Source organism: Strigops habroptila, chromosome 2 (genome assembly GCF_004027225.2).
Source record: "Strigops habroptila isolate Jane chromosome 2, bStrHab1.2.pri, whole genome shotgun sequence".
Lineage (NCBI taxonomy): Eukaryota > Metazoa > Chordata > Aves > Psittaciformes > Psittacidae > Strigops > Strigops habroptila.
In genome coordinates, this window is record NC_044278.2 from 115961888 (window position 1) to 115979222 (window position 17335).

At 38.4% G+C, this 17335-nt stretch overlaps 1 protein-coding gene across 35 annotated transcripts in view; it reads right to left on the reverse strand.

Moving 5' to 3' along the window:
* Positions 1-17335, reverse strand: part of DLG2 (discs large MAGUK scaffold protein 2) — a 997741-nt gene that overhangs the window by 200983 nt on the left and 779423 nt on the right. For all 35 annotated transcript variants that reach the window (XM_030474393.1, XM_030474424.1, XM_032919710.1 and 32 more), the window contains one exon: positions 16597-16753. In XM_030474393.1, coding sequence (XP_030330253.1) covers positions 16597-16753 — 157 coding nt within the window. The remainder of the gene's footprint in view (positions 1-16596; positions 16754-17335) is intronic.

The following is a 17335-nucleotide window of genomic DNA, read 5'->3' on the forward strand; positions in this document are numbered from 1 at the left end:
AATGGAGTTGCTATCAGACACAGCTTCACTGCCTCAGGCTGTTCCACATTAATAGATCTTTCCATGGGGATCCTCTTACTTAGTTTTTTGCTGCATAAGCAGCGGAAGTGGAAGAGAGTAGAACAAAGAAGGGAATCCACCCCTAAAACTCAGGGGCAGTTTCATAACTCTTTGAATTTGTATTTGTGACATTAAATGTTTTGTCAGCAGCATCCCAAGGAAGAGACAGAATTCATATATAGAATTATTAACTGCTCCTGTGAGCCTTGCTTTGCAGTGAGAGTGTTACTGTCTGGCGATACTGAAGTGTGTGAGATTTCTTATTTTTCACATGTTTATTTGTCTTTCCCCTTCACTTCTACAGGTTTCCACTTCATGATGTTTCAGTGAAGAACTGGATACTTTTGACATGTAAACTTCAGCAGGAGATACATCCATTTCTGATTGCTCAAGAAAAGAAAATTAAAAAGAAAGGGGGAGGGAGGAAAAGAACATAGATCTCACAGGAATCTGAGTTGCAACCTCTGTGGAGAATACAAGCCTCCTGAAAGGAACACAATTTGGGCTACTGCTGTAGAAGAAATAGGTGGTGTGCCCTACTTTTACTCAGTGATGGTGTTATGACACTTGATGCTGCATTGCCATGGGCACAGATGTACCAGCACTACAGTTACTCATTAACTTAGGACTGTAGTCACAGCTTTGGTATAGTGGAGGTCTGAGCAGAATCCTTAAGTTTAGGCAGCACAGTGCCTGTATCATGCCATAAAGAAAACCTCAGCCTGGATTCATTGTCTTTGAAGAAGAAAATTTCACCTTTAATAGAGAGATTGGCTTATCGATGTATTTTTCCCTTTCATAACTGGAGTCCTTGAAAGAGTCCTGAGAAAGAAGTAATAGAATGAACTGAAGAAAAGCTCAAAGGATTATTCCTGAATTCCTGAGCTCCTGAGCTGGGGAGATGGATATGAATGATGTCACCTGGTCAGTATTAGAAGGTCCAGGGAAAAAAAAAACCTAGTAATTTTAGTTAGGCTTAAGCCTGAAGACTGTAGACTTCAGGAGAATACAAGCCTCTCTTAAGCAATACAGGAAACCATCGTGGTGGTCTGTAAAAGTTGTGTTAACAGAACATGAAGCTCTAATAATAATTAATAAATTGTAATAATCTCTCTATAGATAAAAGGAGATGATGTAGAAAAGAATAAAGAAATCACATGCTTATTCTCCTTCTCTGAAAAACAATAGTTCTATCTGTATGCGATCTAATAACTAAGAATGCATCAAGAATATAAATATGACAGGAATTCCACCAAAGTTAAGTTATACAAACATTTTTCACTTTTTCACGGAACACCAAGAAGCCACTGAACTGGCAGTTGACTTCTTTCTGCCCTTTGCAGGCTCATTCTGGAAGAAATGATTGCCTAAGGTACAAACACAACACATTATGGTGAGTGAATGCCTCTGAAATGAAGTTTACTTTTCTGCTAGGATATAGGCAAGGAAGGACATTTGAGGAGGACTTACACGTCTGAGTGGCTGAAATCAAAAGAACATGGAGAAAGATACGTCATAGAGAAAATCAATTCTATCTCGTGTAATTTTCATCAAGATGATAAACAAGCTAGGCAAAAGAGATGAAGTAATGTTGAACAGGCAAATAACCAGGTTGTCAAAATGCTGATGTCCCTCTTGAAGACACACAGCTGCAGAATAAAATCAAACAAATATTGCCATATAGGTAGGTAGAAGGCTGTTGCATGCTATTTTGCTCACCAATACCTGGCAGAATCTCATTGCAGAATAATAGGTGTTAAATTTAGAAAGGACTTATAACCTAGTTTGACTTCCTAAAAAACAAGAAGAGCAGATGCTAAATTGATTTTTGGCTATTATTTCCCAATATTTAAAAGCAAACATAATCAAGTCCCAAACCTTCTAGTTGAAAAACAGCATATTCATGCACCAACGTTAAATCTTGATGAAAGACACCATTAAGTTACACATTTTAATCAAATTCTTACTGTCTGGCTAAAATGAACATGAGTTTCTGAAAGGATATGACAAACAATACTCTGTCTTGCCTCTTCCTCCAAACAATGTCTTAATTATGACAGTTGTGTGCAGTGATATTTTTCCCTGACATGATCTCATTGCAAATTGCTAAATCTGATTTCAGCCACTGCTTTCAATTAATTTGAGGTAGTTTATGTTAAGAATAATCAGTAAAAGAAATGAACAAGAACAAAACCAACAGAAGAAGTTGCAAGTGTGTGCAGGAAAGTTTAATACATATTGAAGGAGGTTTTGGTTTTTGCTTTTTCTTCTCCTATTAAATGGGCTTCCTTCAAGAAGCGTTATACAACGAGCAAAGTAGCACTGCTGTTATGAGCTTCACTGCATAATCCTGATGCCCTGGCCCAGAATGAACTTGACTGCACAATTTCTGATGCCTAACTCCAAAATGAATTTGACATAATGGAAATAAGAAGAGCCTCCAGCTTATACAGACGTCTGTCTCTTCTGCATGCTGTGGCGGTTAGAAAGCTTACAAACAAAGAGAAGTGCTGCGATGCAAGATTATAGTTTAAAACTACAGACAAAACTGAACTGAAATGGAGAGCAAGATGCAACTACAGTTCACAGTAATTACAGTAATTGCCTTTGCAGGTATTGACTGAAAGTAAAGTACGATGTACTTCATTAAATACTGAACCATAATGTAATTGCAAGATAAGATTTACATTTTGGATAGATAGAACTCTTCTAAAACTGGAAGAGTTATATCCCCTTTAAAATATCTGAAGAGCCCATATTAGCACAAATTCGTTCAATTCTGAATAGCGCCACTTAAAGACTTACTACAGTCTGGTTGTGTTCTGTTAGAATGCTTGAACATGACTCGTGTAGGTCATTCAAATAGAGGCTAGCAGAATAATGTGTTTTATTTAGCCATTTACTTATTTAAGCCACCTTATTTTGGTTTTGTACAGTGAATAAATGAACACTTGGAATGTCTTGTTGAATTGGAAGGGAAAGGAAAAACATATCCCTTTCCTGGAGAGGAAACATAAAGGATTTCTTTTCATTTCTTCTTTGAACTGTCACTGACACAATACAGTGCTTTTATACAGTAAATTAAATGGTGAGGAAAATGCATCTTTTTAAAATGGAACAAACAATACAGCAGATTTTGTCAAGTTGTGGCTGAATTCTTTTATTTGTTGAACTCATACAATACGAGCTTTTGGTGTCTGAAAAAACAAACTGAAGCCTGAATAAAACCAACTCTTTACAGCTAGAATTGCCATTGTTTGCATTAAGATACAAAGAACCCTATTTATCTGCCTTGGTATGTCTAACTTGGTATGTCAATTTAAGTATTCTTAAGCAGATTAATAAGAGATGAGAGGAAAGCTGAGCCATGTTCTCTAGCAGTCCTGCTTAGTCATTAGAAATGGAATATACAGCATCAACCGTTAGGTTATGGAAGCATGGTCTTCCAGTAAAACAGGGAACACTGGAAAAACACACATCAGGGATGATCTGCCCTTGGGAAGACTTTCCTCACAAGCAGGTGGCACAATCATTCTACACAACAGCCCCACAAATGATTCAGCCCAGCAAAAAACACAATAATCCTAAGAAACTCATTCACGTCACCAAAGCACAGCCCCTGAGCAGCGGTTTTTCTTGGCTTAGATAAGCCAGCATTTGCCAAGCGAAGCATCATTTACTGAGGCTCTGCAGAGCACTGCAGCTCCAGGAACCCACCCTGGGGCACAGCAGTAGGAAACCACCCTGAGGCAACTGCTGCTACAGAGGAGTTACAGCCTTAATGGTGAAGAAAACATTTAGAAACAGAAAAGACAGAGAAATGCGGAGGGGGGAAGACGCTTTACTCTCCAGCTTAGCTTCTGTTAAATTTTCAGGCTTGCGTTATTCCTTTTCTCTCACTTTTCTCACTTCTAATCTTTTCTGCATCTACACTTACGATTAGTTAGAACTGCTTAGTTCAGCACATATAAGCACTGTGGTTGTCTCATCCTGAACTCCACTGAAAACATATTATTATGCCACATCTGCTGTTCTCCATGCCCAGCATCCTCCTTCCCTCTTTTTATGGGCCAGCAATTTCAATGACCTTTTCAATTTTCCTTGTCTTGCTACCTTAGAGTTATGATTTATGCCTCTAGTGAGCTGGTCTTTACACTCTGATGAGCTGGGCATTCTAAAGGCAAACTCTTCTCTCTCTGGAAAACAAGAAATACTGTGGGGGAACAAGCTACATCATTTAGTATGCCTTTTTTGCCAGGAAGCCTAAGGAGGCAGCTAAAGCAGCTGAAAGAGGTATCAAAGCATTACATCTTTGAAGCAAGAGGAAAATTAATATTATGTTATTGAAGAGGTGTCTTGCACACACTGCCTTTCACAGTAGGAACCAACAAGCTTTATGACTCACCCGACCACATGAATCATTCCAAATGATAACTGTTAAGCCTATAACAATAGGCAAAGACTTATTTTTTAATCTAAACTGTACAGGAATTCTTCTGATAGAAGATCTGCTTCCCATGTGATTGTAGCTTTTGTGAATGATGCCAGATTGGCAAACTTTGAGACTGAAATAATTTCACTGAAGAGTTTACTGCAGTGACAGCTTAAAAGCCATTTCCCCTCCATTCCACCAGAATTCCCCAAAACTTGTTTAAACTCAGTTTGAAATAAATGACAGCTTTTGAAAAGGAGACATAGGCTTACTGGAGCCTGAGTGGACATGAAACTTATTTCATTCAGGTCACTAAATAGCTACCAGCTAGTTCAATTACCAGCCTAGACTGGATGTGATCCAGCAACTAGGAGGTGATCAATGGCATTTTGTATCATTGCTAAATGGTAAAGTCTAGACAGAGGCACACATGTAGTCTTTCCATAATAAGACAATTGGTATTACCAATGAAATATATATGAGTACTGTGCTAGCTAATAAAAAAAGCCAATATTAACTAATTTTTAAATAAACATTGTTTTTCATTAATTTTATACACAAAACACTCATCCATCAAGCATAATGCTTAGTGAGAATATTAATTTCTGTTAAAATGGAAACCTCATTATTAGCTCTTAAATTCAATGTAATTGCTGCTTTTTTGCCTTCCCTTCTTCTGCATGGTCACTCAAACACCTTTATATTTCTGCCACCATCTAATCTCATGGATATCACTACAGTCTCACCTTTTCAAGCTTCATACATTCCCTCTCCTTAGCAGTTCCTGCTATCTTTCTACTCCAAATTGATAAAACACTCCTCTCTCCTACAGCTTTTCCTTTATGTGACTGTTACTTCCATTCACTTTCCTGCCTTTCTGAAATCATCCTCTTTCTCCCTAATTCTGTTTTCAGCATTTGGATTTCCTTGTCTCCTGCTCTCATCTTAGGTCATTCAGATACTACCCTTTTAGTAGCATTTATTCCATATACCTTGGTTTCCACAGAGTTTCAAAAGGTATTTTTTCTTCCAGTATATGGATAAAGCTAAACTGTCATTGATCAGTTTTGCTCATAATGCTGCAGGGTTCTTGTTTCACATTTGAATTTCAAAGGATGGTATAAGCAGAAATAATTATTGAAATTCTCCTGCTTGTGAAATGAAGGTTTCCATTTTAACAAGTGCCTTATAACTCAAAGGTGATAAGAGTTATAAGATAATAAGCTGAAGCCAATAAGCAATAGGTACTCAGGAACTAAAATAAAAAGGTAAAACTATTTTAGAGGCTGCTTAAAGACAGAAGGACATTGGTGATTTGTCTGACACCAAGCACCGAGTTAGAGGCAATTCAAAAAATTAAATCCTTGTCTTGATCTCTACTTAATAGGTTTTTCCACTATTTCTTGACTGTGAGATGCAAGATGGCCATTGGTTGTGTTGTGGCAAATCTATACTGACTTCAGTGCAGTGACCATGAGGCCTCACATATATATCAATGGTTGAATGATAGCTTGTCTAACTGGAACCTTCAGCTCTAAAGGAAGTAAGTGTTCAGTGCTCACATTTCATATTAAAATCACAACACTCTAAGTTTATTTGTGGCTCTACCGATTAGGAGTCAGGAACTTTGAGTAGATGATGCTCCATACTCTCAAATAAACATGTTTTTTAAAACCAATGGAAAGGAAATAGCTCTTGTATTCTGTAAGTGGTTTTGCTTTTGTTATTGCCCTGGTGGCATGCTTGTTCAGATAAAGGGCACATCTATTTTATTTTTCTTCCCAAAGGGATCTCCAAAATCTCCTCTAACAAATCACTGCAGATATCCCTCAAATACCCTATTTAATGGATGGCCAGTTTCTATTATTTTGCATCTTATGTTATATGATAATTTTTTTAATCACTCAGGAATCCAAAACTTACTGGCTAGTAGAGCAGAATGATGCCTGAAGTCTAGTCTATTTAAGTATAAGGCAAAAGTTCAGCCTGGGGCAAATCTTGGAATGAATAAAGCTCAGGGATGTAGCCGTTTTGTCCAGTGGTAGCAGTTTGGCTTTCAAATCTATGTTTTTAGTTTCCCTCCATTGTGAGGTTGCAATAAGGCTACACTGAGGGGTGTAAATCTCGCTCCAAATCTTCAATGTATCAGATGTGACATTAATTCTGTTTGACAGTCTTAAAACAGAATTTGCTAAGTCAGAATGTTTGAACTGAATGCAAACTCCTCCTTAAACTATTAGGAGCTGAAAAGCAAGCAGTCTGGCACCAGATCGTTTCTACTCATTTAGGCAATTGTAAAATGAATGTTTTAGAGGCAATTGATGATTTCATTACAGCAAGAAACCCAGCCTCTAGTTTAGGCCAATTGACTAGCTTTATATGACACGTAACTGACAGGTCTGATTGCTAATGCTTTTTGGAAAAGAGACATACCTTATTCATGAGAATTGTTAGTATAATTCATTACCTTCTGATCAAGTGCTTGGAAAAGTGAGAGTTAATTTAGGAAACATTTCCTGCATCAAGGCAATTGCAAGGTATGTTATACAGTGCGGAAAAATGGGGGTGGTGGTGAAGAAAGGAGAGAATTCCAGCTGGAAGTCAAATTCCTAGATTAATAAAAGACAAAAGGAAGCTCTGCATTCACCAAAATACATAGCATTCCAGCATATGCAAGTGGTAATTTTTTTCCATAGAAGCTCCATTAAGCTTATATTTTAGAAAGTCATCTATTTTAATTTTGAAGTCTTGAAGTGACAAGTCTATGAGCTTCTATAGCAATATAACCCAGTTACCCTGACTACAAAATAAGCACATCATGTTTCGAGGCTGAATATGTCTAAGTTCAGCTTCCAGCCATCAGATCCTGTATATTTATCAACAACACTGAAAAACAGTTTGCTACCAGCTCTCTTCTCCAAGGGTATTTCCAGATAGTAAGTGTTCACATTGTCACAGATCGTACTTCATTAAAGTGAATTTTTATGGCCAAGGAGGATGCTAGGGCTTTCCTGATTCCTTTAGTATCTGAACTCCAAAGCTTCATGTTGTGGAAAAAAAAGTTTTGTTTTTTTGTTTTTAAAAATAAGCCATTTCTTGAAATATATAAAAGAGAGGGGTTTCAAAAGCATAAATTTGTGTTTGTGTTTGCATCCAGCTCCTGTTGGTTGGGTGTCCAGCTGCCTTCTCTACCTCTAAAAGTCTCCTCTTGTACAGGGAAGTTGAGGTTGAGGACTCCTGGAGACCTACTGCTGTTTTAACCCACCCTCAAATCCGAGGACTTCCCAATATTGTTGGCAACAACTGAGCTTGCATTAACCAACTGCCTTAGATCTTCCCATCACATCCTGCCATGACGGCATCTTTCCTTTTCTTTCTTTTTCTCTTGTTCTGGGAAGGTTTGTGATCTGCCACCATGTTGATATGCAGCTTATAGGGGCAGCAAGACTGTGGTAATATGACATATATTTCTTCTTCTCCAGCCTTGTGGATGTTGTTCTTTCAAGAAGGATATTACACCTGATGATTTATTTTTGCAAAATTCATAGGGGTTATTACTCCTTCTCCTGTTGTATTCTAAGTATCTGCAAATAGATTTATTCTTTCTCTCTGAAGTTTTCACTGAAATTTAGGCAAGTTTCCCTATTCCCACATATTCCTTGAGTTTTTGAATAAAATTCTGAATGGTCTGCATTGAATAGTTCCTTAGGCATTCAAGAATGAATTTCAGTTAGTTTCTGAGCATCACATTTGTCTAAGTTCTAACTTGGTTTTGCCTTAGTCCAGTTTAAAGACTTATCTCTTTGTTTCTTCATAACTGTCTTAACTGGATGATCAAGGATCCTTTCTTATAAAAGGCAAAAGCAAAAAATGCACTAAACATTCTAACTTCCTTGGTCTCACTTTTAAGTAATCTTTCTTCTAACTGTTTAGGAAACTATTGTTTGGATTTCTATTCTCATCAAATACTTTCTCACTACCTAATTCTTGCTAGTTATAGCTCATTTTACATCTTGCACTTCTGACTTTGTCCCAAAATCTTAGCTAACATTTATACATTTTCAGGATTTAGGTTGTTATAACCACAGGAACTTGACTCAGCTTCCACTTATTCATACTTGAGTTTCCTATCATCGAAAGGCTCTCAAGTACTGAGAGCTACTACTTCTGAATTGTTACTTGAAAACTTGCTCCCTGTGGGATTTTCCACATCTACCGTGAATGCCATTTTGAAGTTCATGTTGCTTATTCTTCTGAACTTCCTCATTCCTTTTCAGCACAAAATTAACAACTTTGTCACCACACTGTATGTTCACTCAAGGGCAAGTTGTGCCTCATTCTCCCATTTTTAGGCCATTCTTTCTTATTGGTCAGAAAAAAGTCTGGAATTATCTGACTTCTACTTGCTTTTTTCATATTTCCCCACCCAAAAGATTCATAGATGTTTGGTCAGTTTGGATGGGACCTATTTCAGTAAAGGGAAGTCATGCCAGAAGTCTCTATAATCAGTAAAAAGACATGCATGCTTTTACAGCACAATGGTCATCTGACCTGTGTGAAATGTCTACTTCAGAGCAAGGTAACTTGTAGTCCAGAAGTGGCTACATCTTTCTGTTAGCTATGGAGGGTGCCTAAAGGGTTACGTGCCCTATGCTTCCCAACATTAACAAAGCCTGGATTTAGATTAATCCACTATTTGTTCCTAAGGAGCCTAATCTACCTGCCCTTCTAGTTGGTGTGATCCTATTAACATATGACAGTAGCTGTGCTCTCAGCTCCCTTTCTCTCCAGAGATTTTCACAGAATCACAGAACGGTTTGGGCTGGAAGGGACTTTAATGATCATCCAGTTCCAACCCCCTGACATGGGCAGGGACAGCTTCCACTAGAGCTGATTGCTCCAAGCCCTATCCAGCCTGGCCTTGAACACTGCCAGGGATGGGGCATTTTTACAGATCTATCACATTTATCACCTACCATGCAGTACTGATCCTTTGGATATGTTTAGCAACATGATCTCCCTGGACTTTTCAAACAAGTCCTACTTCTTTAAAATAGTCCAAACATCTGAATTGATCTACCCATTTATGTCACTGCATTGATTACATACTAACATTCCCAATACATAACATACAATGCTCTATACATTACTACAAAGCAAATTTACATAGTTGGTTTTTTCTTATTGGCTAAGTATGATTAATATTAAAAACATAAAGGGAGTATTTATGTACCCATGCAGCTAAAGACCACAGAATTCTGTAGACAGTCCCATGACAGAGGATGGAGTCATGTAGCATTCACACCACCACAGGGAAGTAAGCATCCTAAAGATATGGGCAGTGCCTCTGTAAATAGTTCTTGCATGGCAAAGGAAGTATCTGTTATAATCCTAACGCTATTACACATGAGTGACTATCTGGTGTTCCATGGAGAAAAAACTCCATGCCCTACAAAGATGATTCAAACACTTCCCAAGCCAGCTGCAATTTGGGGAAAAAACCCCAAACAACCCAAACCTGAGAAGAAAACCAAATGGTATTTGCCATTTTTCTTAGTTTTGTAACTAGGTAACAAAACGCACTCTTTGCCCTAAGTAGTTTTAGTGCTTTTACAATGAGCAAAAAGCCATTTTAAATTAGAAAGCTGAAAGCTTCTCTGCACCAAAGAAAGAGAAGTCAATTTGAAGGTCAATTCTATCTGTAGCAAATATAAAACATAAATATTTGCTATAAGTAAGCAGAGAGTCCTTTACGCTCTATCCTGCACTATACAACATTTGGAGTAGGAATTGGAGAACATTACATTTTTTCAAATGCGTATCGTATTTTTGCTACAGATGTGAGTGATGAGGTGGGTAGGAGTTATGTGGGAGGAACTAAATAAAAAGAAGTGTTTAAACTGCTTGTAAGTGAAAGCAAACATCTCACAGAAAATGACAGCAGGACGATGCACAGTCACAAGACAAAATCTGATCAATATAAGAGATATAATCATAGAATCATAGAATGGTTTGGCTTGGAAAGGACCTTAAGATCATCCAATTCCAACTCCTCTGCCACGGGCAGGGGCACCTTCCGCTTGACCAGGTTGCTCAAAGCCCCATCCAACCTGGCCTTGAACACTGCCAAGGATGGAGCATTCACAATTGCCTTGGCCAACCTGTGCCAATGTCACACCACCCTCACAGGAAAGAATTTCTTCCTTTCTATATCCAACCTAAATCTCCCAAGATCACTTTTCCTCTGTGAGGAAGAACCTTGTATAACAGACCAGAGATAGTACTGAAGTAAGATGCTCAAATACTAGCATTACAGCCTAACCGTATACAATGTCATCTACCAGGGACAGAAAACCCCAAAGAATATCTCTGATAGCCCTTTCTCAATGCATAGTTATTTGATTCTCAGAATGTAGCAGGGGAAAAAAGATACTATCTTTCCCCATACACAAACACATCCTAATACTGTAACAGGTCAAGAGGAAATACAGAATTTGGTTAACTTCATTCATCTGATTCAGATCAGATGGGAGGGAAAATGGAAGCATTACAAGAGTACTACCTGGATCTCCACAATACAGCCTGTTCTTTTTCTATTCTTTCTGTTGCTGTTGAGCAATTACCCTTCAGGAAATTTGTTTTATTTCCTTAAGGTAACCTGTGGGATGTACTTCTTGGGAGCAGCCATTCTGCTCCAGAGCAAGCAGTCTCCTTTTTCACTTGATTCTACTTTCAGGCTATCAGCCACGCTTCATTTTGCCCTTGTGAACCACAAGGTACTAAAGCACTTCTACAGGCTTATGAAATAAAACTGATACTGCTTTTATGGCCCACAATTTTATTTCACATTTCTTTGTGATGAAACAAGCACAATGTTAGCTGCAAAAAGCACACATATGCAAGCAAACACACATGAAATGTGAGATTCAGTTTAAGACACCTAAATATAGATGTGGTAAGTATTTAGCCTTAAAGTCAATGGATACCTGATCAATACATGCAATAAAGCTTACAGAGCAGTTCAACTTGCTCTATACAAAGCCGGCCAGTTGAATCGTTCTCCAGCCTCTATTGACTTTAATGGCAAGCAGACAACAAGCATTCAGATGTCTAAATTTAAGCCTCTTAATCTGAGGTTTAGTCTTGTCCAAAGACACAAAATGCAGTAACTTCAAATGTTAATACTTTCTGTTACCTCCTTATGGCTATTAATTCACCTGAATTCTCACTTTTATATACATTTTTAAGTTGATGTAGTCTTATAGAAAATTATAAAACTGGAAAGTAATATCTTCATAGGAATTCAAGAAGCAATATGCACTAATTCTTTCTAAGTTGTAAATCTGAATTTTGCTGCTCAACTTGCATATGTAAACTAACTCTGTGCTTTAGGGATGGTACTTATAGACAAAGTTGCTCACTTGACACTTAAAGTGCTTTGAAGCATGCAGGTTAAGACACCTAAAAAAGGTAGGTATATGTTATCAGAATTTTGATTTGAGATTGTAAGGCAAAAAATGATGTGCCAGTGTTTGTTTGAAAAGGACCATAGTCCTTCTCCTGCCTCCCCAGGAATTTCCCCTAAAATGTCCTGTGTTCCTCTTTCCTAAGGTTATTTGTACAGCTTTCTGTCAGCAAAGTTGTATGCACAACATGTGGCCTTTTTCATGTTTATAGCTCTTAGAAATCATTTATTCACATGCAGGTGATTTTAAGTAAACAACACAGGGTACCCATTGCTCTTTTAATAGGCAATATATCCCTTAGCACTGGAAGTAGAATTTTAAACTGCAAGAATGGCATCAAGGAACATTACAGTTTATTTTTATTGGAGACTGCATTTTCCTAACAGATGGAGAACTTGGGATTAGATGAGAGTTCAAGCAGCCTCTAAGTCTAGACTTGGCCCAGACGTCTCACATGATTTAGAAAAATCAGTGAACATACTGGCACCTCATTTCCACCACTCTAAAATAGAAATAATACTTCCCATTGATATTCTGAGCTGTTGTGTTTGAGTTATATAAGTCTGAGACAAAAGTTAACGTGTGTGTACACAGAACCAAGCAAATCAAGTCTTGATAACAAGCAGTAATCCAAATGCTACTTGATAATATTTACGTTACATTTAATAAGAGGACAATGCTACAGGGAGGGATATATTCTGTTGTAGTGATGAATGTACACTGGTGATGTATGCATTACTACATTTTAAACACATGCAGAACTGAGAAGGAAAATGTTTAGTTCACAAAAGCATAATGTATTATAGCAAGACAAAACAGGTGTTTAAACAATCCTAACTTTTAGGGGAAAAAAACATCTTATCATGAATGTAACACTATAATTCTTTTCTATTTGAAATATTTTACTATCTGAAACAAAACATTTTCCATTATTCTTCAATTTGCCTTCAAGGTTCAGTAGGATTCATTTTGTCTCTCTGCACAGAAGCAATTGGGAATACCAACCTGCTTTCTGAGATAAGTTTTAAACATTTCCAGTCAATTAACTGAAAACAGAAAAAATACAGCTATCAGTACTTTTCTCATGGTTTTAGCCAGTTTCCAAAGGCAGATCTCTGACATTACTGATCCTGTGGTGCCATCTGGTGGCGTTTGGAAAAATAAACTCAAATTTCACTCGTCCATAGGGCCGAGGCTGTGTCACAATCTTTCACAGTGCCCTGGAGGGCTGTAGGCTTGGAGCTCTCCCTATCATAGAATCAGCTAGGTTGGAAAAGACCTTTAAAATCATGGAGTCCAGCTGTTACCCCAGCACTGCCAAGTCCACCACTAAACCATGTCACTAAGGGCCTCATCTACACATTCTTTGAACACTCCAGGGACGGTGACTCCACCACTGCCCTGGGCAGCCTGTTCCAATGCCTGACCACCCTCTGGGGAAGGAATTGTTTCCAATATCCAACCTAAACCTCCGCTGGCACAGCCTGAGGCTGTTTCTTCTGTCCTATCACTTGTTACTTGGGAGAAGAGACTGAGTCCCACCTCACTGTCTCCTCCTTTCAGGCAGCTGTAGAGAGTGATAAGGTCCCCCCTGAGCCTTCTCTTCTCCAGACTAAACCCCCCTAGGTCCCTCAGCCGTTCCTCATCACACTTGTGCTCCAGGCCCTTCACCAGCTCCGTTGCCCTTCTCTGGCCCCACTCCAGCACCTCAATATCCCTCTTGTAGTGAGGGCCCAGAAATGAACACAGGATTCGAGGTGCAGCTTCGCCAGTGCCGAGTACAGGGGAAAAATAACAGCAATTGAGCAGAAAGAGAGGTTAGAGAGGTTATGGGTTTTGTTCAAGCCTTGTGGGCTGACTCTGTGACTATGTATACATCCAGTGTGTCACCCAAATGCAATGCATATTCATAGATTTATAGATTCATAGACCAGTTTGGGTTGGAAGGAACCTTTACAGGTCATCTAGTCCACCAACCTGCCATGGGCAAGGACATCCTAGCTTTGCTGGGTCTCCTTCACGTATTTGCAGTCTATTCAAGGTATATTTACAGGTACCTTCCTGAAGGTGAACATACACATCTTTCAATCAGCCCACACTTTGCCACTAGTACCACACAGGCATGAAATAGGAAAGTTCTCTGATCCTCCTCTTCCATGTGGGAGACTGAGGCTTAGTAAAATAAAGCATCTTGCCTAAGGTAACACAGAAGGACAGTGGCTACATCAGAGAATTAAATCCAGATCTGCAAAGTTTAAATCACTTACTATGCTCTCTGCTGAAAGAAATTTCACACAATAATCATGGAATGGTTTGGCTTGGAAAGGACCTTAAGATCATCTAGTTCCAACCCCCTGCCAGAGGCAGTGACACCTTCCACTAGACCAGGTTGCTCCAACTCCCGTCCAACCTGGCCTTGAACACTGCCGAGGATGGAGCATTCACAACTTTACCAAGCTTGAGTTAGTTATAGTTAGAAATAGTAGCTAGTTAGAAATACTAGCTTTGAGGGTGCTACTTTTTCCTGGTGAATCAGATTGGTCATGTTTTGAGAAACAAACGGGCAAACTATTTCTATAGGGAAATAGGTGTTTCTGAGGGACGAGACAAGAAAGAATAAACAAAGAGAAACAGACCTACTTCTTACAGTCCTTACAAAATTAAGGTGTCTAGGACTTTTCACCAGACAATGGTCTAAGATTAACCAGCTCTAAAAGTAGCCTGTGCATGAAATTTGTTTTGTCTGAATATGAAAAAATGGATCCTTAATAGTTATTTGTGACTAAATAAGTAAGCAGTGCCCAACTTGGTGATCGCCTGGGGATAGGCATGCAGTCTAATTTACTAACAATTTCCATTCCTCTCTGCTTAATGAACAAATAACTACTCTTGCATGACAACTAACTGCTGCAGCAACACTGGTAACTGTAATTAGAACTTCTGGAAAACATTGCTACAAAGCACACAAAATTAGAGGTTTAAAATTTAATTGTGGCAGTATCATATAGTGGTAAATGTACCCCTGCCTGAAAATAAAGGAAAATGGACTTTTAAACTTGTATCTGCATTTCTGAATACAATGTATTGTGAAAAGTTTTTGAATCTCATAAGTGCTCTTTCAGTCAGATTTATTTTGCTGCATTTAGCCAAGGAAAATAAATTACCTAATGGTCCTGAAAAAAATTCAGTTCTATTCTTTGGGTTTCTTGGCTGTAGTGTTCTTGGCACAAGCTTTTGACTTTCTTATCTCTTCATGGCTGACAACCTTATAAGAATTTGTTTCGGTTTTCTTGCAGTTTCCTACAAACTTTCTGCTCAGGGAGCTCTTAAGGCATCTTAAACATCTTTACTTGCCCTTTCTCAATTTTTGTTAAAGCATTGTCAAGGAACAGCTCTAGATAAAACATACTGCTACAGTCCTCACAGCTTCAGGTTACTGCATCCCTTTGGTGCTAACTTGCCAGATTTTCCATATATATTGCAAAACAGCCTTAGCCACCTTTTCACACCAAAACTTTGGCAAGTGAAGGTAAATTCATTTTTCATACAATAAGCCAGTGGCCAAGACACTCCTTAGGAGCGCAGGAAAAGCAGTTCCAGCTTCCTCATGGGTTTAAACATTGACTAGGAAAGTGCCACATAACCATGTCACGTCCAGGCTAAAGCCATTTTCCACTCCAACAAGAACCAAAGTGCACCCAAGGATGTAAGATTCACAGGGACAGAAAACACAACAGAGTGAGGGGACACTGCAGCCTACTGTGTCCATCACTCATCTGGGATGAATTAATTCCTGTGTTTCAGTGCTTTGCCTTAAGGCTGTGTATGTACTTTGCATGGAACAGCCACGACTGTATCGGTTTGAGACACTTTCTTTTTACTGTGAGGCGGCATAATGTGAATGGATGTTTAACTACATTTGCAAGTCTTTCATTGACATTCAAAATCCTTTACATTCAGATTGTTACAGTCAGATGTTCAATTACTTGACAGAGCCTAAAACATAAATGTGCTATCAATATATACATGAAAGAAAAATTAAAAAGATGTTTTTGAGACTAAGTATGCAAAATATAACCTGAGGCTAGAGAGCCTTTTATCCTCTAAAATTTGGAAATTAATTTCAGAATGATCATCAAATTCATTAGAGGCACAGAGACAATTAACATAACATAATTAATCTACTTCTTGCACTAGGCCATTTGCTAAGCAGTTAAATGCACACTAGATGGCACCCCCAGCCTAGAGGATTTCACTGTGCTGCTTTTTCTCCTCAAAGAAAAGCTGAAATTGGGAAATATCTTTGGACTAAGTAGTGCATTTTGGGCAAAAATGGAAATGGATGATGGGCTACATCGGGGGATGCTGAGGTCTGCACTGCGTTTAGGTCCTCTCTGCGGTGTTGTCATACTGTAGATAGCGTTAAGCAGAGAAAAGTCTCATTCTGAGCTAAGTGCAAGTAACACCATTAACAAATGCTATAAAACCTAAGAGCAAATAAACAAAACACTCAGTGATAAGCTGTTTCCAGCTTGGATTACACAACACAGAAACCAAAAAAGCCTTCTTTGTGTGCCCCTTGCAGTACAAAGAACAAGACGAAGTAGTTGGCCAGCAGAGCCCAGCACAAGTACTTACAGACAAGATTTGATCCCCTCGCTGCAGTTCTCCGCTGAGATCGGCAGGCCCGCCTGCTAGGATGAAAGACACGAAAATGCCTTCCCCGTCTTCTCCTCCCACTATGTTAAAACCAAGTCCTGTGGAGCCCTTGTGCAGGATGATTTTTCGAGGCTCTCTGTATAGAAACAAAATGATAATGTTTATCCATTCAAAACTCTCAGTGTGGATGCATTTTTCAAGGCATCTGTGCTACATTTTGCTTAAGACACAATGGCTTGTTATTACCTAAAGAAAACATTTAACAAATGAGATAAATCTGTTAAGTGGAGACAGATAAGGTAGGAATTAACCAGCACCTTTTACTATTTTCAGCATTATTATTTTATTAACCAGCATTATTATTTTCTTTTTTCCCATGGTTGAATTCAAACACCTCTTATAATTTCAGCCACTGCACTTATTTTCAATGCATTGTGATGGGTTTATTAAAAACCAAAACACTGAAAGTGTTATAATGTAATTTGTAACAATACTATATATACAAGTAGAATCAATCTTTACATGGCAACGTTTTTAAGTTCTAGTCTTGCTTTTTTAAACAAATGAAGAAAGAAGAAAACCAAAACTCTAGGCAAAGTAATAGCAAGTGTGTTTCACCGTGACAGATTTGAAGCAAATAACATTTCTATGATCAAGCTAATAGAGCAGAATCTCATGAAAAACTGGCTTGGCATTATCAAGAGCTTGCAATTGTAAA